This window comes from Nanorana parkeri, unplaced genomic scaffold, assembly GCF_000935625.1.
Source record: "Nanorana parkeri isolate BGI_ZX_2015 unplaced genomic scaffold, ASM93562v1 scaffold424, whole genome shotgun sequence".
NCBI lineage: Eukaryota > Metazoa > Chordata > Amphibia > Anura > Dicroglossidae > Nanorana > Nanorana parkeri.
Window position 1 is genome coordinate 118,076 of NW_017306692.1, and position 21,438 is coordinate 139,513.

The following is a 21,438-nucleotide window of genomic DNA, read 5'->3' on the forward strand; positions in this document are numbered from 1 at the left end:
TCAACAAAGCTCCCAAAATAATTGTGATATAGATACAGGTTTGAATTTTATTACTTTTCTTAAAAAATAGAAAAAAAACCCTCACAAATTAAATGTGTAAAAATAGAGCAATTCTAATAACACTTTATTCCTAGTACAAAACATTGGGTGTCTACAGATACCAGCCTGTAAACTATAAATGTTTGATTTTTGAATTACCAAATTGTATTTACCGATGCGAAAAATAGACAGATCTCATTAAAAAAAAAATGTTGTTTCCCTTGAGAAAACAAATACTACATATTCATTTTAGCCAGAGTAAGCAAATAAACCAGCAATCGCATAAAGAATCTGACAACTAATACAATATTGTATATTTTAGAAGATGCTAGCATGGAGTCATTGTTTTCTGGTAAAGCCCTTTCATACCTAGAGAATTTCTTGAGTCATAGGTAACATACCTACAACTAGGCTATTGATCGCTTCTGGTTGCCAAGTATAGAGCTGGTAATGTACCAGTATAGGAAAACATGCCAACTGCTGTAATTGGTACATCCTGAACCTTATCCTTTATTATTTATGGAAAAATTCCAGTTTTAATTACAAAACAATCTCAGTTTTGATGGACTGTAAAGAAATATAATCACACTTAAAAGAGAATCTCTAGGATGATCTTGAGAATCCCTATGAGAATAGTCTGTAGCACAGATTCTTCTTCATGAGTTGCATCAAGTTGGGGTTGTCGTTGCTTTTCATGGCTTGCCTCCATCTCTTCTGGGTCGTAGGATGCGTCAGCAAAAGGGTCATCGTGTATTGTTGGGTCATAGTATACTTTGATTTCAAATTCACTCTCCTTATAAAAAGGATGGCCATAGATTCCAATCCCCACAGGGCGCTTGAAGTAGTCTGGCACAACTACAACATCCTGGCCACAGGTCATGGAGTGCAGCTCGTACTCGTCAAAACTGGGGTTAAGGGTTGCATCGGAGACGTACATATCTGCATCACCTCTCAAGCTCTGCATCTCAAGTATAATTCTTCCTTCATGGTTAAGTCTGAGATAGCTGTAGTTTCCTGCTCCTACTTGTCCCTGAACAACATGTAGGAGCATCCATTCCTCTGGAATGTCATAACTACTGAAGCACTCTATGATTAATAAAGAGAGCAAGGCGAAAAGTGTCAGAATACTCTTTTCCTGGTATGAGACCATCTCTCTAAGCAATATCCTATGGGAGAAAAGAAACAAACATTATACCTCACATTCAGCATTATAATGATTTGTGATAAAATTAAAGAGACTTTTGGTACTTTAAGAATACTACAAGCTGCTGACAGGTATGAGGTGTTTGCACATGCCTGCAGATGTCGCCAACCTTCCCTCTGTTCCAGCACTGTAGGCTCTTAAGCATTTAACATTCTCGGCAGAGACAAATGAGTGTGTCCCCCGCCGTGAGCGTGGCTCCCTGCTCCAGGATGCCAGTGCTTTAGAACACAGAGACCTAGGCTAAGGATCAATTACATTTTTTTCGATAAAATGTTTTAATAAAATAAAAAAGAAGCAAATACTCTTAAAAATATTTTGTATTGCTGGTATTTAGTTATGGTTTGGTACGCTGGGTGACTAGGATCACATAACGTATGTATTGTGGGGGGGATTCTCAAATATGAAAAGAAATACACCTTAGGCCTATAACATGTTACAGACTGTCACCCTGTGTGTAGATGTCAGGGTGGGATGTGATGACAGGGTCTCTTTATACATATAACATGTTACAGAATGCCCCCCTGTGTGTAGATGTCAGGGTGAGATGTGATGACAGAGTCTCTTTATACTTATATTACAGACTGTCCCCCTGTGTGTAGATGTCAGGGTGGGATGTGATGACAGGGTCTCTTTATACATATAACATGTTACAGAATGCCCCCCTGTGTGCAGATGTCAGGGTGAGATGTGATGACAGGGTCTCTTTATACATATTACATGCTACAGAATGCCCCCCTGTGTGTAAATGTCAGGGTGAGATGTGATGACAGGGTCTCTTTATACATATAAGATATTACAGACTGTCCCCCTCGTGTAGCTGTCATGGTGACAGGGTCTCTTTAGGCTCCTGTCACAGCTGTAGTGTAGTACGTAGTGCAGTATATGACCCCTGGCCGGTATGGGAGAGAGATATCAGCTCACATGTAGGGAGGGGGAGATACAAACCTCACAATGCAAACAAGAAGGCGAGCACTCACCAGAGAGGAGCCAGCCACCCTCACAGGTGATCGCCGCCAGCTCCGGGCACCGGACAGCCCAGCACCGGAAGTAGTAAGGCGCACACACATAGGAGGAGGAGACCCCAAGCAGGAAGTCAAGGCAGTGTCATAAAGTTTGAGCTTCTCCGGTGTTACGAGCACGTACAATGCATACGTCAGAACTGACGTCTCTCATTTAAAATTAGGATTCTTATTATAAACATATGCTTAACTGAGTGCATACTGGAGTGCAGATATGAACCTACTGAATTATAATACAAATTACGTTAAATGAACATGCATCTTCGGTTCGTTCTTTATCGAGTCCTACATTCCTCGATTCCTAACAAGCAGCAGCGCCCGCCAGCGCCACCTAGTGGCGCCTCACTGCCATTAATAGAAAAGTCATGGATTGGTAGAATGGATGGGGAGCGACCCCCTGCGGTGATACTCAGCGACCGCTAGCGGACAGTCATCCCCCAACCCCCGAAACACAATACGATTGGAAAATAAATATGTTTGTAAAATAAACAGTTTTTCCAAGATCTGTGAAGACTTTTTAGTGCCGTTCGTGTATCGCAGATATAAATGTCCCATATTCTCTTACAAGCATACCTCCTACCATGCCCTAGTAAGCTACACATGACGTCAGACGTTGTCATGACCCTTTCGGCTTTCCTTTTTTCTGGAAAGACGGCTGCTGTTGCTAGGATACAGACTACATGCTGGTTGAGGACAACAGTCCTCCACGAGGTAAGATGTATGACTATAGGTGCACATTTATGATTGGATGAGGATGGATCTATTATAAAAACAGCTTAGTAGAATCGATTCACAAAGCAGCATGTGTTTATTAATTTTATTAATATTTTAATTATAAAATAATTAAAATTATTATTTTTAGGTGTGAACCTAGCCTTAAGCTTCACTCGGGACATGTTATTTAAAATAAAGATTGGCAAAAAAATAAAAAGCAATGCAACGGATGTCAACAGAGCATTAAATTGCAAGTATACTGACCTCAGTTGATTTCCTTTTTAGGTCCGATTTTGGTGTGAATGGACCCTTAACGCAGTAACTTACTGGCTGCAATATCCTGCATAAAATGTTGCCTGTACTGCATCTGAACTCCTACAGACATACACCCACTTTTTTTGTAGGAGCTGAGATGCATACAGGCAGCTTGTACAATCTTAAAGTGATATTAAAGTCAAAATGATTTTAACCTGATGCTGATTAAATCACTTACAACAGATGCTTCTCTTAAGGTGCCCACCACACTGCCCGTTCACCATTGCGTTCATCGGAAGCCCGCCCCTCAGCGGGGCGGGCTTGCGATTATCACAAGTACGATCTGCCTGTCCAAGATGGGCAGGTCGTATGTTTTTTTAATTACCTTACAACAATGATTGTAAGGTGTGTGTGGCCAAGTACAACCCCTGCAAGACTTTTTTCTTGCGATGGTTGTAAAGTAATTTAAAAAACGTACGATCTGCCCATCTTGGACAGGCAGATTGTACTTGCGATCATCGAAGCTCGCTCCGCTGAGGGCTGCAATGCTGACTGCAATGCAGTAACGCCACTAACCAGCTGAGAATCTTACGTTTCTCGGCGGGTTTTCCAGCCTGCTTGTTCAACGGAAGACGTGCGACAGTAGAAACGGTTGCACGCCTTCCATACACTTTGCGATTATCGTACGATCGCGGGATTTCCAGCGATTATGGTACGATAATCGTACAGTGTATGGGCACCTTTTTAGATGTTGAAAAGTTCTGGTTTCCAGCTGAATCAGCTGCTCCCCTGAGCACTGGCCCTGATATCCTGTTTAAGGCCCCATTCACACTAAGCTACACTGAGCGGATCTCCGAGCGGCGGGATAGCGCGCTGGTTCGGGCGATGTTCCAGCGACCTTCACCGTCGGGCTGCATTAACAAAAAAGGAAGTTTGCGCGACATCCGCGGGAAAAAGGGTCCTGCAGGCGCAACTTGCGACCACAACGGGCAACATGGAGCTGTACATTAAGACAGCTCCATTGAAAATCATCGGCCGGGGACTTCGCGCGATATTGCGCGGCAAAAATTGTGCGACATCGCGGCTGAAATCCGGATTTTCTGCTCGGTGTGAATGGGGCCTTAGCGTGGCTCTTTTCCCTTGCAGGATCCTATTGAGCCATCCTTGTGTGTATGTGTGTCTCCACAGCAAGGCTAACCACTCCCCTTCCTCCTCCTTTCTACAAGCTAATAGGTCAGGGGTGGGCAACTCCAATCTTCCAGCTGTTATGGAACTGCAAGTCCCATGAGTTATTGCAAGACTGACAGAGTTGCACAGCCCTGAAGTAGATACAGTGTGGAAAATAACTATTTGATCCCCTGCAGATTTTGTAAGTTTGCCCACTGACAAAGAAATTAAAGGTTTATAATTTTTATCATAGGTGTATTTTAAATGATAGAGACAGAATATCAACCAAAAATCCAGAATAAACACATGATACAAATGTTATTAAATGAGTAGCAGTTCTGTGAGTAAAATAAGCATTTGATCCCCAAGCAAAACATGACTTAGTACTTGGTGAAGAAACCCTTGTTGGCAAGCACAGAGGTAAGATGTTTCTTGTAGTTGGTTACCAGGTTGTCACAGATCTCAGGACGAAGTTTGCCCACTGACAAAGAAATTAAAGGTTTATAATTTTTATCATAGGTGTATTTTAAATGATAGAGACAGAATATCAACCAAAAATCCAGAATAAACACATGATACAAATGTTATTAAATGAGTAGCAGTTCTGTGAGTAAAATAAGCATTTGATCCCCAAGCAAAACATGACTTAGTACTTGGTGAAGAAACCCTTGTTGGCAAGCACAGAGGTAAGATGTTTCTTGTAGTTGGTTACCAGGTTGTCACAGATCTCAGGACGTCGCTTCTCGGCCTTTTGGCTAAGATCAAGTGTAGTATCTGTTCTTATCAGTTTTCTGTGGGGAAAAGAACCGTCCTTGCGGGGAATGGTTACTTAGTACTCGCTGAAGTGAAAGAGCGTGTAGGGCTGCTTCCTGTGAGAGGGGAACAGCTCAGTATATGGCTTTCTGACTGAACAGATGCAAAGCTTGGTCTGGCTGGAGGGTTGGGGGCGGCAGAAGCCCGTGGTGTTGTGCCCCCTGGGGGTGGCGTCCCAGGGGTGCTCAGAAAGTCACTTCGGTATGGGACACCACATGACTCACTGTAGCACTCGGTCACACACCATATTGCTTATTTCTGCACAATGCCTCTTGGACAGGCCTTATGGCTAGTCCGGGGGAATATTTTTGCACTCCGGCCCCTAAGGCCTGTCAGCGTGGTGCACTGGCACTTTAGATTTATTTATGCACTCCATGCACGTTTGGCACTTTTTTATTTTCAAATTTTGACCCACAGATGCTGAAGGTGCAGGTTTCTTCGGGGCCTATTCCTGATGCTGGGAGGAGATTCTGTGCCCTTATATAGGGTTCTCTGTCTCCTCCCACCCAGGAGGGGGGTCTCTCTCTTCGGGAGAGCCCCCCGGCCTAGTACTGTGAGGGACCTGTTTCGGCAGGTCCCCAAAGGATCGGGGTCCACCGGCCTTCGTGTTGGTGGACCAACAGTCTCAACCCCTGTCAGGAGCCTCGCGTCCCGGGGGTTCGGGAAATTAGGTCCCTTCTTTTGAAGGACCTTGCACCCTTGTGCACGTTTTTGTGTGCTGTGATTTCACGGTTCACTTTTTTTGTTCACAGGGGGAAGTTTGTTTTGATGCACGTTCACGGGCTTAAAAAACAAAACGAGTTGTCGTTAGGAGCACCTTCTTAAATTGACAGGACTAATCTGTGTACCACATAGCCAGTCTGTGGGAGGAGCCAGAATTATTGTTGGTTGGTAGGAGATCAAATACTTATTCTACTCACTGAACTGCAACTCAATTCATAACATTTGTATCATGTGTTGTTTCTGGATTTTTGGTTGATATTCTGTCTCTATCATTTAAAATACACCTATAATAAAATTATAGACCTTTCATTTCTTTGTAAGTGGGCAAACTTACAAAATCTGCAGGGGATCAAATAATTATTTTCCTCACTGTAGATGGCTGCTGCAGACTTCTCTGTCCCTTGTGATCTTGTACTAGACAGGAAGTTCAGGGAAGCTGAGCTGAGAGAGTTGGAGCTGTTTGGAAAGAGATGATTGTAAGTGCTTGGGCAAAAAAGTAAAGGAATGCTTTGCTGGGCAATGTTTATTTGTTTAATCCGGATTCATTACTGAAAAACGTTTGAGAGTTTAATACTACTTTAAGCCGGCCATACACCGTGTGAATTTTTGGTGGTGAACCGGCCAAAATTCGCTCAGTGTGTGGCCCTATAGGCAGCCTTCTGTCCAGCATCCTTCAATTAGAAAATCAAAGGAGCAGGCTGAAAGATCTTCAGTCAAACAGTAACAGCAGCCAGTGCCAGTGGCTCACTGTCAGAATACTATAGTCCAGCAGGAGATTCGTCCATCCATGCTGCTAAGAATGAATGGAGGAATCTGTTATTTGCTCTTGTTTAGTCCGCAGTTTGAACGATACAATATATCCATGTATGGCCAGCTTTACACTTCTTTCTTGCCTAATGAATGATTCAAATAAGTCATATTATTACTGAATATACCCTGCTCACATGTTGGCCGTGAATAAGTTATTCATGCGGTGGCTGCACGCGCACAGAATGACCTCTGCTTTCACTTAAAGAACAACTCTAAAATGTAGAAATTGTATTAACCCTTGCAGTGATCTACCCCTGCCTTGCAATGGTTAAGTGTTCATTTTTGCCTAGGCTCCCTTAACCCTTGCAGTGTGGGGGTGCTTTAATACGGGATGCATGTGCTTCTGCCACATGAATAGTTGAAGAACGTCACCAGCACACCAAAGCGATAGTTACAGCAGTTTAAGTTTATTGAGGAAAGCTGTCCCTCATATGCAATCGCTTTTGGGGCCACACAGGGTCCCCTTCATCAGGCTCAGAGATTAAATCTGCGCCATCTGCAGTCTTTCCAAGCGCCCACTGGTATATCCACATGGCAATCCTGTTAAGGTGTGCAGCAAGGATCCTTTCTTTTGGCTGCCACATGAATGATGCATTTTGGGCCAACATGGAAATAGTGTTATTGCCGGCCCAGAGCAGCAGCAGCAGCAGGACCCTTTATGTTGTACACATGTAAACGTTAGCACAAACCTTGATATGTCCATGGTGTAAAATACGTCCAAAGTATAGATCTGAATGCAGCACATTGAATGCCTGGGTGCATGAGCCCTTGGACGGTTGTCACCAGAACAAGTCTTCTTACTGAAACAATCCCCTTCTATTGTTGTTCTGGTGACAATTCAAAATGCTGGATTTTCCCCGACTTTCTTTCCTAGTGACAGTAGTCACTAAGACAAATAGAAAGCACCAATGAACTATGCAGAGTAATTAAAAACGATAAAAACCTGACAGAAATTCTTGCTCTCTTATTATTGTAATGTTTATCAATGTTAATTTTTTGTACTAGATATTTCCCTTTTAAAATAGAAAAGGAGACTGAGAACACAAAGTCCTTAATCTTTTTTCTGTGTCCCCTGTTATCAATGAACAGGAATCCTCTATGAGTGTTCCTGTTCATTGATAACATGAGAACATAGTGTGTTTACTATAACCACAATCATGAATGAACAGGAGGTGATGTAGATCACTTCCCATTCATTCATAATTGAGGATATAGTAAACATACCCTGTCCCCAATTATCTACAAACACTCAGCGATCACTGAGTGTTTGTACTCCGCTCTCCTCTCTGACACGCTGTCACAGGAGGCTGTGCAGGGAAACTTTTAAAAACTCATGTTAACACTGGCCATATTTTAGGAAAAAAACCCTCTGTGATATAAATATAGGTCACCAGCACTCAATAACTCAACGTGCAAGCAAAGTTATTTTTTTGCAAAATGACTTCCCAGGGGTCTATAAGCCAACATCTTGGGGGCGCGTAAAGTCCCTTCCTCAAAGCGACACAGTGACGACTCTGATAACTTCTGTCACTGAACCTTGACACACAAGGTATTGAGGAAATCAAAAATATTGGATGCAGCCTCAACAATAATCTGTATGTGTGGCTAAATCATAATATACACTGTTCCCTATAGGTTTATGTAGACACTGTTGTTTATGCTCAATCACAGATTAATCAGGGCTATAGTTTGTGTTCAGTAACATGGTTGCTAATAATTTATATTATTGTAGGTTTCTCTTAATGAAAAGGATGACTGAAGCGTCTTCCATGGAAGATATATGTGTTCGGCCTTCAGTTTATGAGACGCGATCTACAGTATCCAACTCTCCTCTATCCCATGTGCAGCTTGCTTGTACTCACAAGTATTGTGCTTTCCCGTGGAATAAAAATGAGCTCTGCATCTGGGACACAGCTAACCAACATGCAGAGGTAATGGTCAGCGCTGTTCTTATAGTGTATCTAAGCCAAAACAGTAGGAGCCCATTTACACTGTTGCGTTTTAACACACATGTTGGAATGTTCTGAAATGCACACCTCGTGGTTCCCCATAAAAAGCATAGTGTCTGTTCCTATCTTAGCACCCCAGTGCAGTATGTTTTTAAAAATATGACATACCCATTTATTTTCTGCTACACCAAGACATAGAAATACAGCATCGCTCCTCCACAGCTTTAGCAGGGGAAACACAGCCAGGTGCTTGCCAGCAGGAGTATGTCCTCGCTCTAACCAAACAGGCATATAGTAAAGGAATCCAGCCACACTCCATTCCAACACTGAATCAGTTTATTGAAAGTTCATCAGTGACACTGAGTCCTGCCCGAGGTCTTGTTATGTTTCACATACTCCTGGGCTTAGTCATAGAGTCCATTTTTTTCTGCGTTTTAGTGTGTTCTGAGGTCCATGGAAGTCAATGGCAGTGCATCAGAATACATATATACTCACCGGCCACTTTATTAGGTACACCTGTTCAATTGCTTGGTAACACAAATTGCTAATCAGCCAATCACATGGCAGCAACTCAGTGCATTTAGGCATCTAGACGTGGTGAAGACGACTTGCTGAAGTTCAAACTGAGGATCAGAATGGGGAAGAAAGGGGTTTAAATAGCTTGGAAAGTGGCATGGTTGTTGGTGCTAGACGGGCTGGTCTGTGTATTTCAAAAACTGCTGATCTACTGGGATTTTCACGCACAACCATCTCAAGGGTTTACTGAGAATGGTCAGAAAAAGAGAAAATATAAAGTGAGTGGCAGTTGTGTGGACGAAAACGCCTTGTTGATGTCAGAGGTCAGAGGAGAATGGGCAGACTCGTTCGAGACAATAGAAAGGCAACAGTAACTGCAATAACCACTCTTTACAACCAAGGTATGCAGAATACCATCTCTGAACGCTCAAATCGTTGAACCTTGAATCAGATGGGCTACAGCAGCAGAAGACCACACTGGGTGTCAGCTAAGAACAGGAGACGGAGGCTACAATTCGCACAGGCTCCCCAAAATTGTACAATAGAAGATTGGAAAAACATTACCTTGTCTGATGAGTCTCGATTTCAGCTGCGACATTTAGATGGTCGGGTCAGAATTTGGCGTAAACAACATGAAAGCATGGATCCATCCTGCCTTGTATCAACGGTTCAGGCTGCTGCTGGTGGTGTAATGGTGCAGGGGATATTTTCTTGGCACACTTTGGGCCCGTGATGCTATCATGTTAATATGGACCAAAATCTCTGAGGAATGTTTCCAACACCTTGTTGATTCTATGCCACAAAGAATTAAGGCAGTTCTGAAGGCAAAAAGGGATCCAAACCAGTACTAGCAAGGTGTAACTAATAAAGTGGCCAGTGAGTGTACGTTGGCAACCTGTATTACTAAGCCTTGGTCAATGGCTGTTATCCCTATTCACTCCGAATTCTAGATTCAAAACAACATATTTTGTTTCACATGTTCCTGTATTGTTAAAGCGTTTAAAGCTGAACTCCAGCCAAGCAGATTAAAACACAGATGAAATGCACACATAAGAAATTGTATTTCTGTGTTCTCACCAGGGTTGTGTGGGCGCGTCTCACCAGGGTTGTATGGGTCTTACCAGGGTTGTGCGGGCAGCCGGAAGAAGGAGAAGGAGATGTTCGGTCGGACCGGCGCTGTAAACAGCCACCGCAAGGTTCCCACATGGCTGCCGTGAGGTCTCCAGCAAACGCGGGACCTTACGGCAGCCAAATCAGTTAAAAAAATTTAAAGGGGCGTTATCGGCTTTAATTATCGGGGCATTTTCACGAGTACTGATATCGGTGCATCCCTAGTGTGAAGACTTACTCAATTCAGCTGTAGCTGTGTGGTTGTAACCCTTTGCTGCACACTTCTGAGTTGGACTGTAGCACAGTGCGCTGGAACATTCCAATTAAGTCACTGCAGTAAAACTGGTATTCAGCTGTCTATGGAACACAAACTCATCCACACAAGTTTATACAACATGCCTACAGCAGTGGTTGTCAGCTTGAAAAAAATAGAGGGGGCCTCAAGTCAAGTCTCAGACATATAACAATAGTCTTAGCAGATTTTGAGCCTGGAGTGATGCTTTGGTGATGCTTCCATCCTCACCTAATATCTTGGTAACAAACCCAGGGACCTTTAATTTCTTTGTAACCTGCAGGCTTTGTGTCGCAATGATTTGTACAAAGTTCTTTATTGACCATCAAAGTGTCACATAACTTAGCAACGTTTCGAGACCATCTGGTCTCTTCTTCAGGCAAAACACACTTTTATTTTGCCTGAAGAAGAGACCAGACGGTCTCGAAACGTCGCTAAGTTATGTGACACTTTGATGGTCAATAAAGAAAAGTTTCTGGAGTGCAAGTGACTTTCTACCAGTTATAGTTTCTGACATGCAGAGGCAACTGCGGTCGCTCTAGCACCCCCCTGCACTTTGGGGTTCTCCAGTCAGGAGTGCGATGAGATCCACTATATTCTAACAATGATTTGTACTTCTCTCCATTGACCCTTGTGCAAGTTACATTGGTACTAAACTGTATAGAAAGAACACAGAATGTCGCAGTTTTGTTAATGAGGAGAGTGAGGAGCAAGGATCCTTTTGGTCATCTAAACTGTTGTCATAGGTCGATGATAGCCAACAAAAATGTTTTGTCTTTCTTCAATGATCCTTGTAGTTCTTGTCCTAAGGAAGGAATCAAGTTCTACAAGCTACAGGGGTTGCTCTTTCCCAAGCACTTCCCAACTGAGAGGAGCAGGAAAGCTTGAATATTTATGCACAGCCATAATCCCTCAAGTATTACTCTAAAGTTTAGGCATCAATGGTTTAAAACAGTACCTTGGTGTTAATGTAGATGTCTATGAGGTTACCAGCGATGCTGCCACAAGGGAGTAAATGGTGGATGAGGTTGCTCCTTCACAGCATAGCCCACAGAATAGGGCTGCTCTTTGCCATCATGCAGATGAGCGTCCCTGCTCCCAAAGAAAGTATTAGATGGGATGGCAGAGGGTGGACATAGTGCTTTGCTAGTCATTTGGAGTTATGTGAAATTATGCTGAGTGGCCACTAGCTGGAGTTTATGCAAGGATTAAAGTGTTCTTTAAAGAAAAACTCCAGGCAACATTTTTATTAACCATTTGCAGTGGGGCTACCCCCAACCTGCAATAGTTTACTGCTTGTTTTTTGTCTAGGTAAAAAAAAAAAATTATACTCACCCGATCCCTTGGGACGGCTAGCTCTTAGACCGGTCCTTCCAGCCTTGCTCCCCCTCTGCTGCAGCGGTCTATGGTCCTGTGAGTCATCACATTCTATACACTGTGTATAGGACATGTCGACGCATATGAACATACCATCACTACAGCAGAGGAGGAGACAGGCAGGAGGGAGCGATGTGACAGCCGACCGGCTCCGAGGATGGGATCAGCCTGCCTCATTATAGGGATGACCCTGAATATGGTGCTGAAGGGCAGATAGTGCTATATTACCAATGTGCACTATTGAACCTGTGCATAGTATGGCAGCGTAAAAGTGAATGACAACAATACAGGATTTCCAAACGTAGTGTTTTCTTTTTTGGGTAGTTAGTTCCTGTAGCAGAACTGAGGAGAAGGGGTGTGTTACTAGAAGTTACAAGGCTAGAAATTAGATGTCTCCTCCCCTCCACAGCCAGCATCACCACAAAAGATTGTAGGAGCTCTGTATGTAGAACATCCTGCTTCACATTTCACATTCTGGTTTCCATTTTCATAGTGATAGACAACATAACATAGTTTATAAGAAAAAGGTGAAGGATCAATGCAAAAGGTGTGATAAAGTGTGCCAAAGGCAGCTTTATTGCCAGCTATAGCACTGAGTAGAAATATTTATCTGCTGGAATCATTGGGAGATATAAAAAAACTAGCATATGATTCCACTTGCAAGTAGCCATTGGTAGCCAAAATACTGAAATTCTGATCTTGGGTAAAGTAGGCCTTAAAGTGGAAGTGACGTGCCCCCAGAGGTGTTGGGCATAATATGTTAATATGCACAGCATATAAGCACATTATGACTTCCCCTCTAGTGCTGCTCTGTCCCCTCTCCCCTCTGTTGCTGAAGCTGACATTTTTCTCCCAGCCTTATTCCGGGTTTGGCATCTTCAGTCTTTTGAATGGCCGGCCAGCCAGCCGACATGATGTAACTCCCATGCATGTGCAGAGGAGTTATTTCACCTCGGCATGTCAGGTCTGTGTAATGAGATGCACATTCATGGCTCAGTGCACAGAAAGAATACAAATTGCTACCAGGCAGGTAGCAGAATGTTGGCAGAAGAGACTTCCGCAGTCTCTTTTGCTATATAAAACCTGCTTGACAACAATTTTTTAGAAGGGCACTTTACTTCCGCTTTAAAGTGATGATAAACTCAGGAGTTAAATCTTAAAAATGCATTCAAGTACCTTAACTAAAATAAAAATATATGTTATTTGTGTATCACTCAGCTGTAGGTCCTCAAATCATCTCTGATGTCCTTTCTTCTGGAAGGTTGCTACTTTTGTTCCCCATGGTCCCTGTATGTTGTGAAGTAGCCACCACTCCAAGCTCACTCCTGTGATAGACTCCTGAGTTTAGTGTCACTTTAATGGTCATTGCTTATTTTCTAAAAGTAAACAAAACAATCCATTGAATGAGCGGTAAACAATTTGATAAGATATATTTTCTTACTTCATATTTTGTAATTGCTTCATTTTGGCAGCCTATGATTCTTAAAGGACATCACCAACCCATAACTGCAGTGGCAATAAAACAGAATGGGGATCAATGGCTTGCTTGCTCTGCTTCACAAGATTATGTCATTACATGGAATCTGAATGACTGCACACGAAATGTGCTTCAAGGTAAGGGACTTTTTTTTATTTTATTTTACTGCTAGCTGTTTTCACAGATATGATATTCAGAGAAATCTTAACGTCATGGTAAAGCATAAAGCTTGGTCAAAAAATGTTTAAGCAAAATAATGGGTAATTGGGGCCCGATCATTCACTTTTAAGAACTAGTTATTGTCTAGAACGTAAAATCCTTTGTCTAGCACATTCATTTTTTTCAACAAAGTAAAACAAAGAAACTGGACAGCCCAGTGGCATTGTGGTTAGCACTTCTGTTTTGCAGCACTCAGGGTACTTGGTTCAAACCCCGGCCAGGTCACTATCTCAAGGAGTTTGCATGTTCTCCCTGTGCTTGTGTGGGTTTCCTCCGGGTACTCTGGTTTCCTCCCACACTCCAAAGACATGCTGGAAGACATTGGCTCCTCTCCAAAAAGGTGTGCCCCAAGTGTGCATTTCCAACATCACTTCTTGTCTGTGCTACTACAGTGGTTGTACATTAAACACCTCAGTTCCTGTTTTCATGGGAGTGAATGCAGATCGATATGAACAATAAACATTGCTTCTTATCTGTCTACTGTTGCCAGATATAAATTAAACAGAACATGTGCGGTAAAGATATTTAATAGACATGTGCACTGCCAAAAAATTTGTTTAGTTTAGTTTCGTTTTAAATTCGGATTTGTGTTATTTCGTTTTTCGGGATTCGGGTGTGAAAGTCAATTCGGAATTCGGACGAAATTCGGTATCGGTAGTTCGAACGTTCGTTTTGTTTTCTGTTCTTATTCGTTTCGTTCGTTCGTTTGCAGCAAAGTGACATTTGAGGGGGAAAAAATATTTTTCTCCTTCTCTAATGTCACTTTGCTCCAACAAACGAATAAGAAACGAATAAGAACATAAAACGAAACGAACGTTCGAACTACCGGTACCGAATTTCGGAAATGGAAATTCGGATTCGTTTGCATTTGTTATGTCTGTAATTCGAATACATCCGAATGTCCGAATTTCCGAAAATTCGTCCGAATTTCGATTCGGAACGAAACGATTCGCACATGTCTAATATTTAACAGGACTTTTCAGGTGCAACAGTGATATTCTACATATAAATTTTTTTATATAAAATGTAAAAAAAATTTCATACATAAAATAAAATTATTCAAAACAAATATACATAAAGAAAGAGCAATAACATGATAATATAAAATACATACAAATGCATACAAAAATGCTAGCACACCTTAGGTTACTTTGAGCGACCAAAGAAAAACTCATGTGATTGGAATACTGGTTTTACTAAATGTACATATTGCTGATGCATTCAGAAGTTTTCCCCTCCCACCAGTCATCCATATTCTATGTATCTCAGTAAAGAGAAACTCTATACTTTTTTTTCTGTCGACCAGGACAGATAGTAGGGAGAGGTTGACACTTTGGCTTTCTCAGAATATACTATCTGCTTACTCAGGAGATACTGTTAGCATACAGTTGTGCTCAAAAGTTTGCATACCCTGGCTGAAATCGTGAAATGTTGGCATTGATATTGTTACAGATACACACGGTGACTCACACAGGTTAAAATGGCAATCACAGGTTAATTTCCCACAGCTGTGGCTTTTTAAATTGCAATTAGTGCCTGTGTATAAATAGTCAATGAGTTTGTTAGCTCTCAGGGATGCACTGAGCAGGCTAGATACTGAGCCATGGGGAGCAGAAAAGAACTGTCAAAAGACCCGCGTAACAAGGTAATGGAACTTTATAAAGATGGAAAAGGATATAAAATGATATCCAAAGCCTTGAAAATGCAAGTCAGTACTATTCAATCTGTTATAGGAAATGTGGGAAATTTCTAGGATCTCTTGATGCCAAGCCAAGGTCAGTTAGACCAAGAACGATTACAGCCACAACTGCAAGAAGAATTGTTCGGGATACAAAGAAAAACCCACAGGTAACCTCAGGAGAAATACAGGCTGCTCTGGAAAAAGACTGTGTGGTTGTTTCAAGGAGCACAATACGACAATACTTGAACAAAAATGGGCTGCATCGTTGAGTTGCCAGGAAGAAGCCTTTACGGAGCCAATGCCACAAAAAAGCCCGGTTATAATATGCCCGACAACACCTTACCATGCCTCACAGCTTCTGGCACACTGTAATTTGGAGTGACTAAACTAAAATAGAGCTCTACAGGTGAAACTCGAATAATTGGAATATCGTGCAAAGTTCATTTATTTCACTAATGCAACTTAAAAGGTGAAACTAATATATGAGATAGACTCATTACATGCAAAGCAAGATAGTTCAAGCCGTGATTTGTCATAATTGTGATGATTATGGCTTACAGCTCATGAAAACCCCAAGAACCCCAAATCCACAACTTCAAAAAAGTAGATTATTACATGCAATCAATAAAACAAGGATTGTACATAGCACAATATCGGACCTCTGAAAAGTACAAGCATGCATATGTACTCAGTACTTGGTTTGGGCCCCTTTTGCAGCACTTACTGCAATTACTTTTGCATGATATTCTAATTATTCGAGTTTCACCTGTAAAGCTCTAAAATCTTGTGAACATTGATGGCACGATGAATGCAGCATGTTATCAGAAAATACTGGCAGACAATTTGCATTCTTCTGCACGAAAGGTGCGCATGGGACGCTCTTGGACTTTCCACCACAACAATGACCCTAAACATAAGGCTAAGTTGACCCACCAGTGGTTACAGCTGAAAAAAAGTGAAGAACTAAGGGTATGCAGACTTTCGAACAGGGGTCATTTCATTTTTTTATTTGTTTTATGATTGTGCTATTCTGATATGTCCTACAGTTGAATACGAATCCCATAAGAAATAAAAGAAATGTGTTTTGCTTGCTCTCTCATGTTTTTTTTTATGGTACATATATTACCAATTTTGCAAGGGTATGCAAACTTTTGAGCACAACTGTATAACAAGTTATAAAAAATATGGTATCAAACAGAACAGCACCCAAGACTCAAACCTCCCAGCCACAGGGAACAGGGGACTAAACTATCCATAGCTAGCTAAATTCAGTATGATGGACTAGTAATCTTTTAGATTTGTAGTGAACATTTCTCAGTTGAAAATTCAGTGAAGCCAGATATCAATGGTATAATGATTGTACTTTACCCATAATTCCAATATAAATCAAAGTTCTATTTTAAGTAATTAAAACTGCATTCCATAATAAAACCATATGATGTCACAAGGTTAGAACTGTTTTCGTATTATATAAAGGGCTGTATTCATCAGGGTTCACCACCTTTAACATATTGGAGCCTCCAGAGGGAAAGAAAGCCTAGCCATTAGATGTCAGCTTGAATTACTTATCATAGAGTATGGACCCCTTGTAGTGGGAAAGCACCCTTGCTGCCAGCTCCCAAAAAGGATCATGGAACACACTTTTTATTTACAGTGGAATTATGGGTGATCTATGGACTTCTTAGTTTTGTTCCCTGTGTGTCTTGGGCCTTGGATGGTTTTCTGTTTGATACCCATATTTTTATAATTTGATAGATGTTAACTGTATCTCCTGAGGTAGCGGATTTAATAATCTGAGAAATGTATAAATCCACCTTCTCCCTACCATCAGTCTAGGCCAATATAAAAAGAAGTATATAGTCTCTCTTTACTGAGATACATACAGTAGAATATAGTTGATTGTTGGGAGTAGGGTTGCCACCCGTCCGGTTTTCAACCGGACAGTCCGGGTTTGGCGTCTTGTGTACGGGTGTCCAGCCAGCGGGCACCCGTACACAAGACACTCTGCTGACACCGGCACTTTAAATTTTCTCGCAGATGCGGCTGCGAGGTCCTTGGTAGGGTAAGGGCCCGTTCACACCAGACACAGTGAGGGGAATTTATCAAAACTGGAGCAGAAGGAATCTGGAGCAGTTGCCCGTGGCAACCAATAAGCATCTGTTTTCAGTTTTGCTCAGGTAAGAATTGAAAATGAAAGAGAAAAGCTGATTGGTTGCAGTGCAAATCTGCTCCAGATTTTGTCTGCTCCGGTTTTTATAAATTCCCCACAGTGCGTTTTGGCCCGATTCTGTCCGGAACGCACTGGATTGTATTGCGGCCGACTCACTTTGTTGTGGGGCGGGAGGGGACGCGTGGTGTATTGCCCTCTATGGCACAGTAGGAGAGGGTAAGGAAACAACTTTGTACTTGAAGGCATGCATACATACATAAGATGTACAACACTGCAAAGATATATAAGACACAGTGAGAAGGAAACTTCTATTACAAATAATTAAGTACTACACTGTTAAAGTGCTACCCTAATCCTGGGAATGTTTTTTATTTTTCAAATTTGGCATAATTGTAAATGTGAATTTGAGTAAAATGGAGTAATCTAAAAGCGCAGAATAAATAAATGAAAATGGCAAGCTTAACCAGTAAACCAAAACTTGTGAACCAATTAAATTGTTAAATGATAAAGGATAACACTCTGCAATCTTTAAAAATTGCACCATAATCTTTTTTTACCCAAAGATTTGATGTTTTTCTAAAGATTGGGCTGTTTTGTGTGACCTTCAGCAGTTGCCTTTGGCAATCAATCAGCTTCTTTCTTTAGTTTGTTAAATTAAGCATTGAAAATAAAAGATGGAAGCTGATTGGTTGCTATGGGCAGCTTCTTCAGATTGTGGTGCTCCAGTTTTGTAAATGATTAATTATTATACAGGATTTATATAGCACCAACAGTTTGCGCAGCGCTTTACAATACAAGGAATACATTACAATTACAATACAGATCAAGACAACATGGTAAGGAGGGCCCTGCACCTGAGGGCTTACAATCTAACTGTTAGAATACAATAAAAAACAGTAAGGGATTCCTCCATCCACACTTATAAACATTGATGGAAAAATCTGTTACATTTTCTTTGTTCAGCCAGCAGGTTTAACTAAACCAATATATACGTGTTTAGTCAGCGTTAGTATTATTAAGCAACTATTAAATAGGTCTCATCACAACTATAGTATCTGAGTGTTATACATCACATTTTAGCTAGATGGCAGTCTTACACTTTTGAAATGGAGATCTTTTTTCCACTTCTCTGTTTTTGAATTAAATGTTAGATACATTGGGTCTGATTTACTAACAGATATGCACATACTATTGCCTGTTGATGCCGCCTGAACAAGCTAATCCTGTGCTTGTTAAGATTTGTTATTCATGTGCAATGTGCGCAAATGTGCATGCACAAAGCTACAGTAAATATTATTATTATACAGGATTTAGATAACGCCAACAGTTTGCACAGCACTTTACAATGTAAGGAAGACATTACAATTACAATACAATTCAAGACATGATGGTAAGGAGGACCCTGCCCGCGAGGAACAAAATGTAGTAACACAGGCATTTTGCTAAGCCGTGGGGTGCGTAAAATAAAGTGTTTGGGTCTAGCTAAGTGCTATTAGCATTTTTAGATGTGCATAACCACACAACAGGGGTGGGCAACCTCAGCACTCCATCTGTTGTGGAACAAGTCCCATGAGGCATTGCAAGACTCAGACAGCCACAAGCATGACTCCCAGAGGCATGATGGGATTTGTAATTTCAGCACAGCTGGAATACTGAGGTTCTCTACACCGGCCATACAAGAATGAAACCACATCAAGTGCTCACAAGGATTCAAAGCATGAATACTTGTACATATGTTATTTATATCATACAACAGCATAGTGTTTGGAATTTTGTTCTGTATACCATGCCAAATTTTATTGTTTAGCAAGTCGCATTATATTTTTTAAAATTTGAGGTTATGTAAGTGCATTATGTGTTACACCTTATAGGGGCATAAGGCAAACAAGAAACATTATTTATGTTACATGCACATGGCAAGCGCATTAAACATCACTATACAGTCAGTGAAAAAGGGTTCATGGATCGTGATCACACTGGACTGAATATCTGCACGTACCCTGTTTCCCCGAAAATAAGACCTACCCTGAAAGTAAGAGCTAGCCCTATTTTTCAAGATTCCTGTAATATAAGACCTACCCCGAAAATAAGGCCTAGTTTGGTGGTAGCATGTGAGGGGGAACTTGCAGGAGAGATGGTATCAGCCTGCAGGGACATACTGTATTAAGGGGATGACAGAGGACTCCCTCCAGACGGCGCAGTGACAGGGAGTACTCCAGTACCATACTTCACCAACTGCTGTCCCCCTGAAGGCACTGCTTAATGTAATGGTACTGTACTGTATTGTGTACCGGTAAATGGTACCATACTTTACTGCACTGTCTGATGTCCCCACTGCTGCACCGCTGGTACCACTGTCCCTGGTGGCAAAGCAAGCCGGCGCTGTAGAAAGCAAGGCTGCGGCGGCGGAGGGAATATTAGCCGATATTCCTCTTTAGCGCCAGTTACTGTGACAGGCGGAGTGATACCTGATAACTTTGGATTGTTGTACATTAAAAATAATAAGACATCCCTTTGAAAATAAGACCTAGTGTGGTTTTTGGGGGCAAAAAAAATATAAGACAGTGTCTTATTTTCGGGGAAACACGGTACATGCAAGTCCATGATTCAATCTATGATTTATGCCTGCTCTTGCTTGTTTAATTTAGTAACTCAGCCTCCTTTTTAATAAGTTTGTATTTTAGATAGCATGTTATGTTATTATAGCATATTATATGTTTTATTTAGACAGTGATAATAGTTTTTAACGTGAATAGTTTCTTGGAATTAAAGATTGCTTCAGTATGGATGCAATAAACTGCTCTCAAGAAACTCTCAAACTGCCTGCTAAATGAGAGGGTCAGTCTAATTATCAGCACTTCTGAGCCGTCCCAGTGTTTTAGTATGACATGGAGTAGCATCTGCATCTTATTAACCATGCATGAGTCTTAGAAAGCATCTCGGCGCTGAAAATCAAACTCTTGGCACTGGAAATACCTGTTGTTTGACTTCAAGCTATGTGCAAACTGTTGGGAAAATAGCGAGTCAACCACCAAGCAGGAAATAAGATTTGGGGGGGGGTATTCTGTACAGGGCACCGAAAGGTTGTTATTTTGCAGAGAAGCAACAATTGGATTTTTGTCACTTTTAGAAAGTCATAGATTTTGTATATTGGAAAGGGAAAGGTAAATATTAATAGCAATAAAGGAGAATTATGGGGTGAGCGAAGAACACTCATCCCCATAATTCAAGCTGATCTGTGACAAAGAAGCTGTCACAGGTCAGTCCTATTGATCGGGAAGTCAGCAAACATATACCGCCGATCGCTGACTTCCTGATCCTCTCCCTGCAGACAGCGGTGACTGTCAGTGTGTCCCCCCTCCCCCCCCCTTCCGTTTCTCTAGCGCTGACTGGAGGAACAGAGGGGGAAGGGGGTAGGCACAGCTGGCTCTGCCTCTAGAGAGGCAAAGCCAGCTGTCAATCAGCCAGTGGGGTGGATCTCGACACTAGTGTCAGGATCTATCGCAGCTGTGGAGCAGCCCTGCACTCTCAGTATCTAGCGGGCTATAGCCTGCTATATATTGAGCCCTGCACTCTCAGTATCTAGCGGGCTATAGCCTGCTATATATTGAGTTTTGGGTCACCGGAGGACACAATATATGTTCCCCTGTGTCCCTGAAGAGAACTATAGGTTGCCCCATTGTTCTTGTTTAAACTGTAGGCAGATATAAAATATTTACTAAGACAACCTCTGGATATGACGCTGAGCACGTGCACTCAACTTCTTTGGTCGACCATGGCGAGGCCTGTTCTGAGTGGAACCTGTCCTGTTAAACCGCCTTATGGTCTTGGCAACCATGCTACAGCTCAGTTTCAGGGTCTTGGCAATCTTCTTATAGCCTAGGCCAGCGATGGCGAACCTTT

At 41.8% G+C, this 21,438-nt stretch overlaps 2 protein-coding genes across 2 annotated transcripts in view; one reads left to right on the top strand and one right to left on the bottom strand.

Moving 5' to 3' along the window:
* Positions 1 to 260: 260 nt before the first annotated feature.
* CUNH6orf120 (chromosome unknown C6orf120 homolog) lies at positions 261 to 2,231 on the bottom strand. Its single transcript, XM_018559979.1, has 2 exons — positions 2,221 to 2,231; positions 261 to 1,205 (listed from the first exon to the last, which is right to left on the bottom strand). Exon 2 carries the CDS (start codon positions 1,187 to 1,189, stop codon positions 629 to 631), a length of 561 nt encoding a protein of 186 aa, XP_018415481.1. The 5' UTR covers positions 1,190 to 1,205; positions 2,221 to 2,231; the 3' UTR covers positions 261 to 628.
* A 6,264-nt stretch (positions 2,232 to 8,495) lies between these two features.
* The window catches only part of WDR27 (WD repeat domain 27), a 185,209-nt gene continuing 172,266 nt past the window's right edge, over positions 8,496 to 21,438 (top strand). Inside the window, exons 1-2 of the mRNA XM_018559968.1 lie at positions 8,496 to 8,675; positions 13,461 to 13,602. Coding sequence (XP_018415470.1) covers positions 8,496 to 8,675; positions 13,461 to 13,602 — 322 coding nt within the window. The remainder of the gene's footprint in view (positions 8,676 to 13,460; positions 13,603 to 21,438) is intronic.

Coding starts and splice junctions, on each gene's coding strand:
- CUNH6orf120 (XM_018559979.1), bottom strand. CDS start 1,189: ATGGTCTCATACCAGGAAAAGAGTATTCTGACACTTTTCGCCTTGCTC.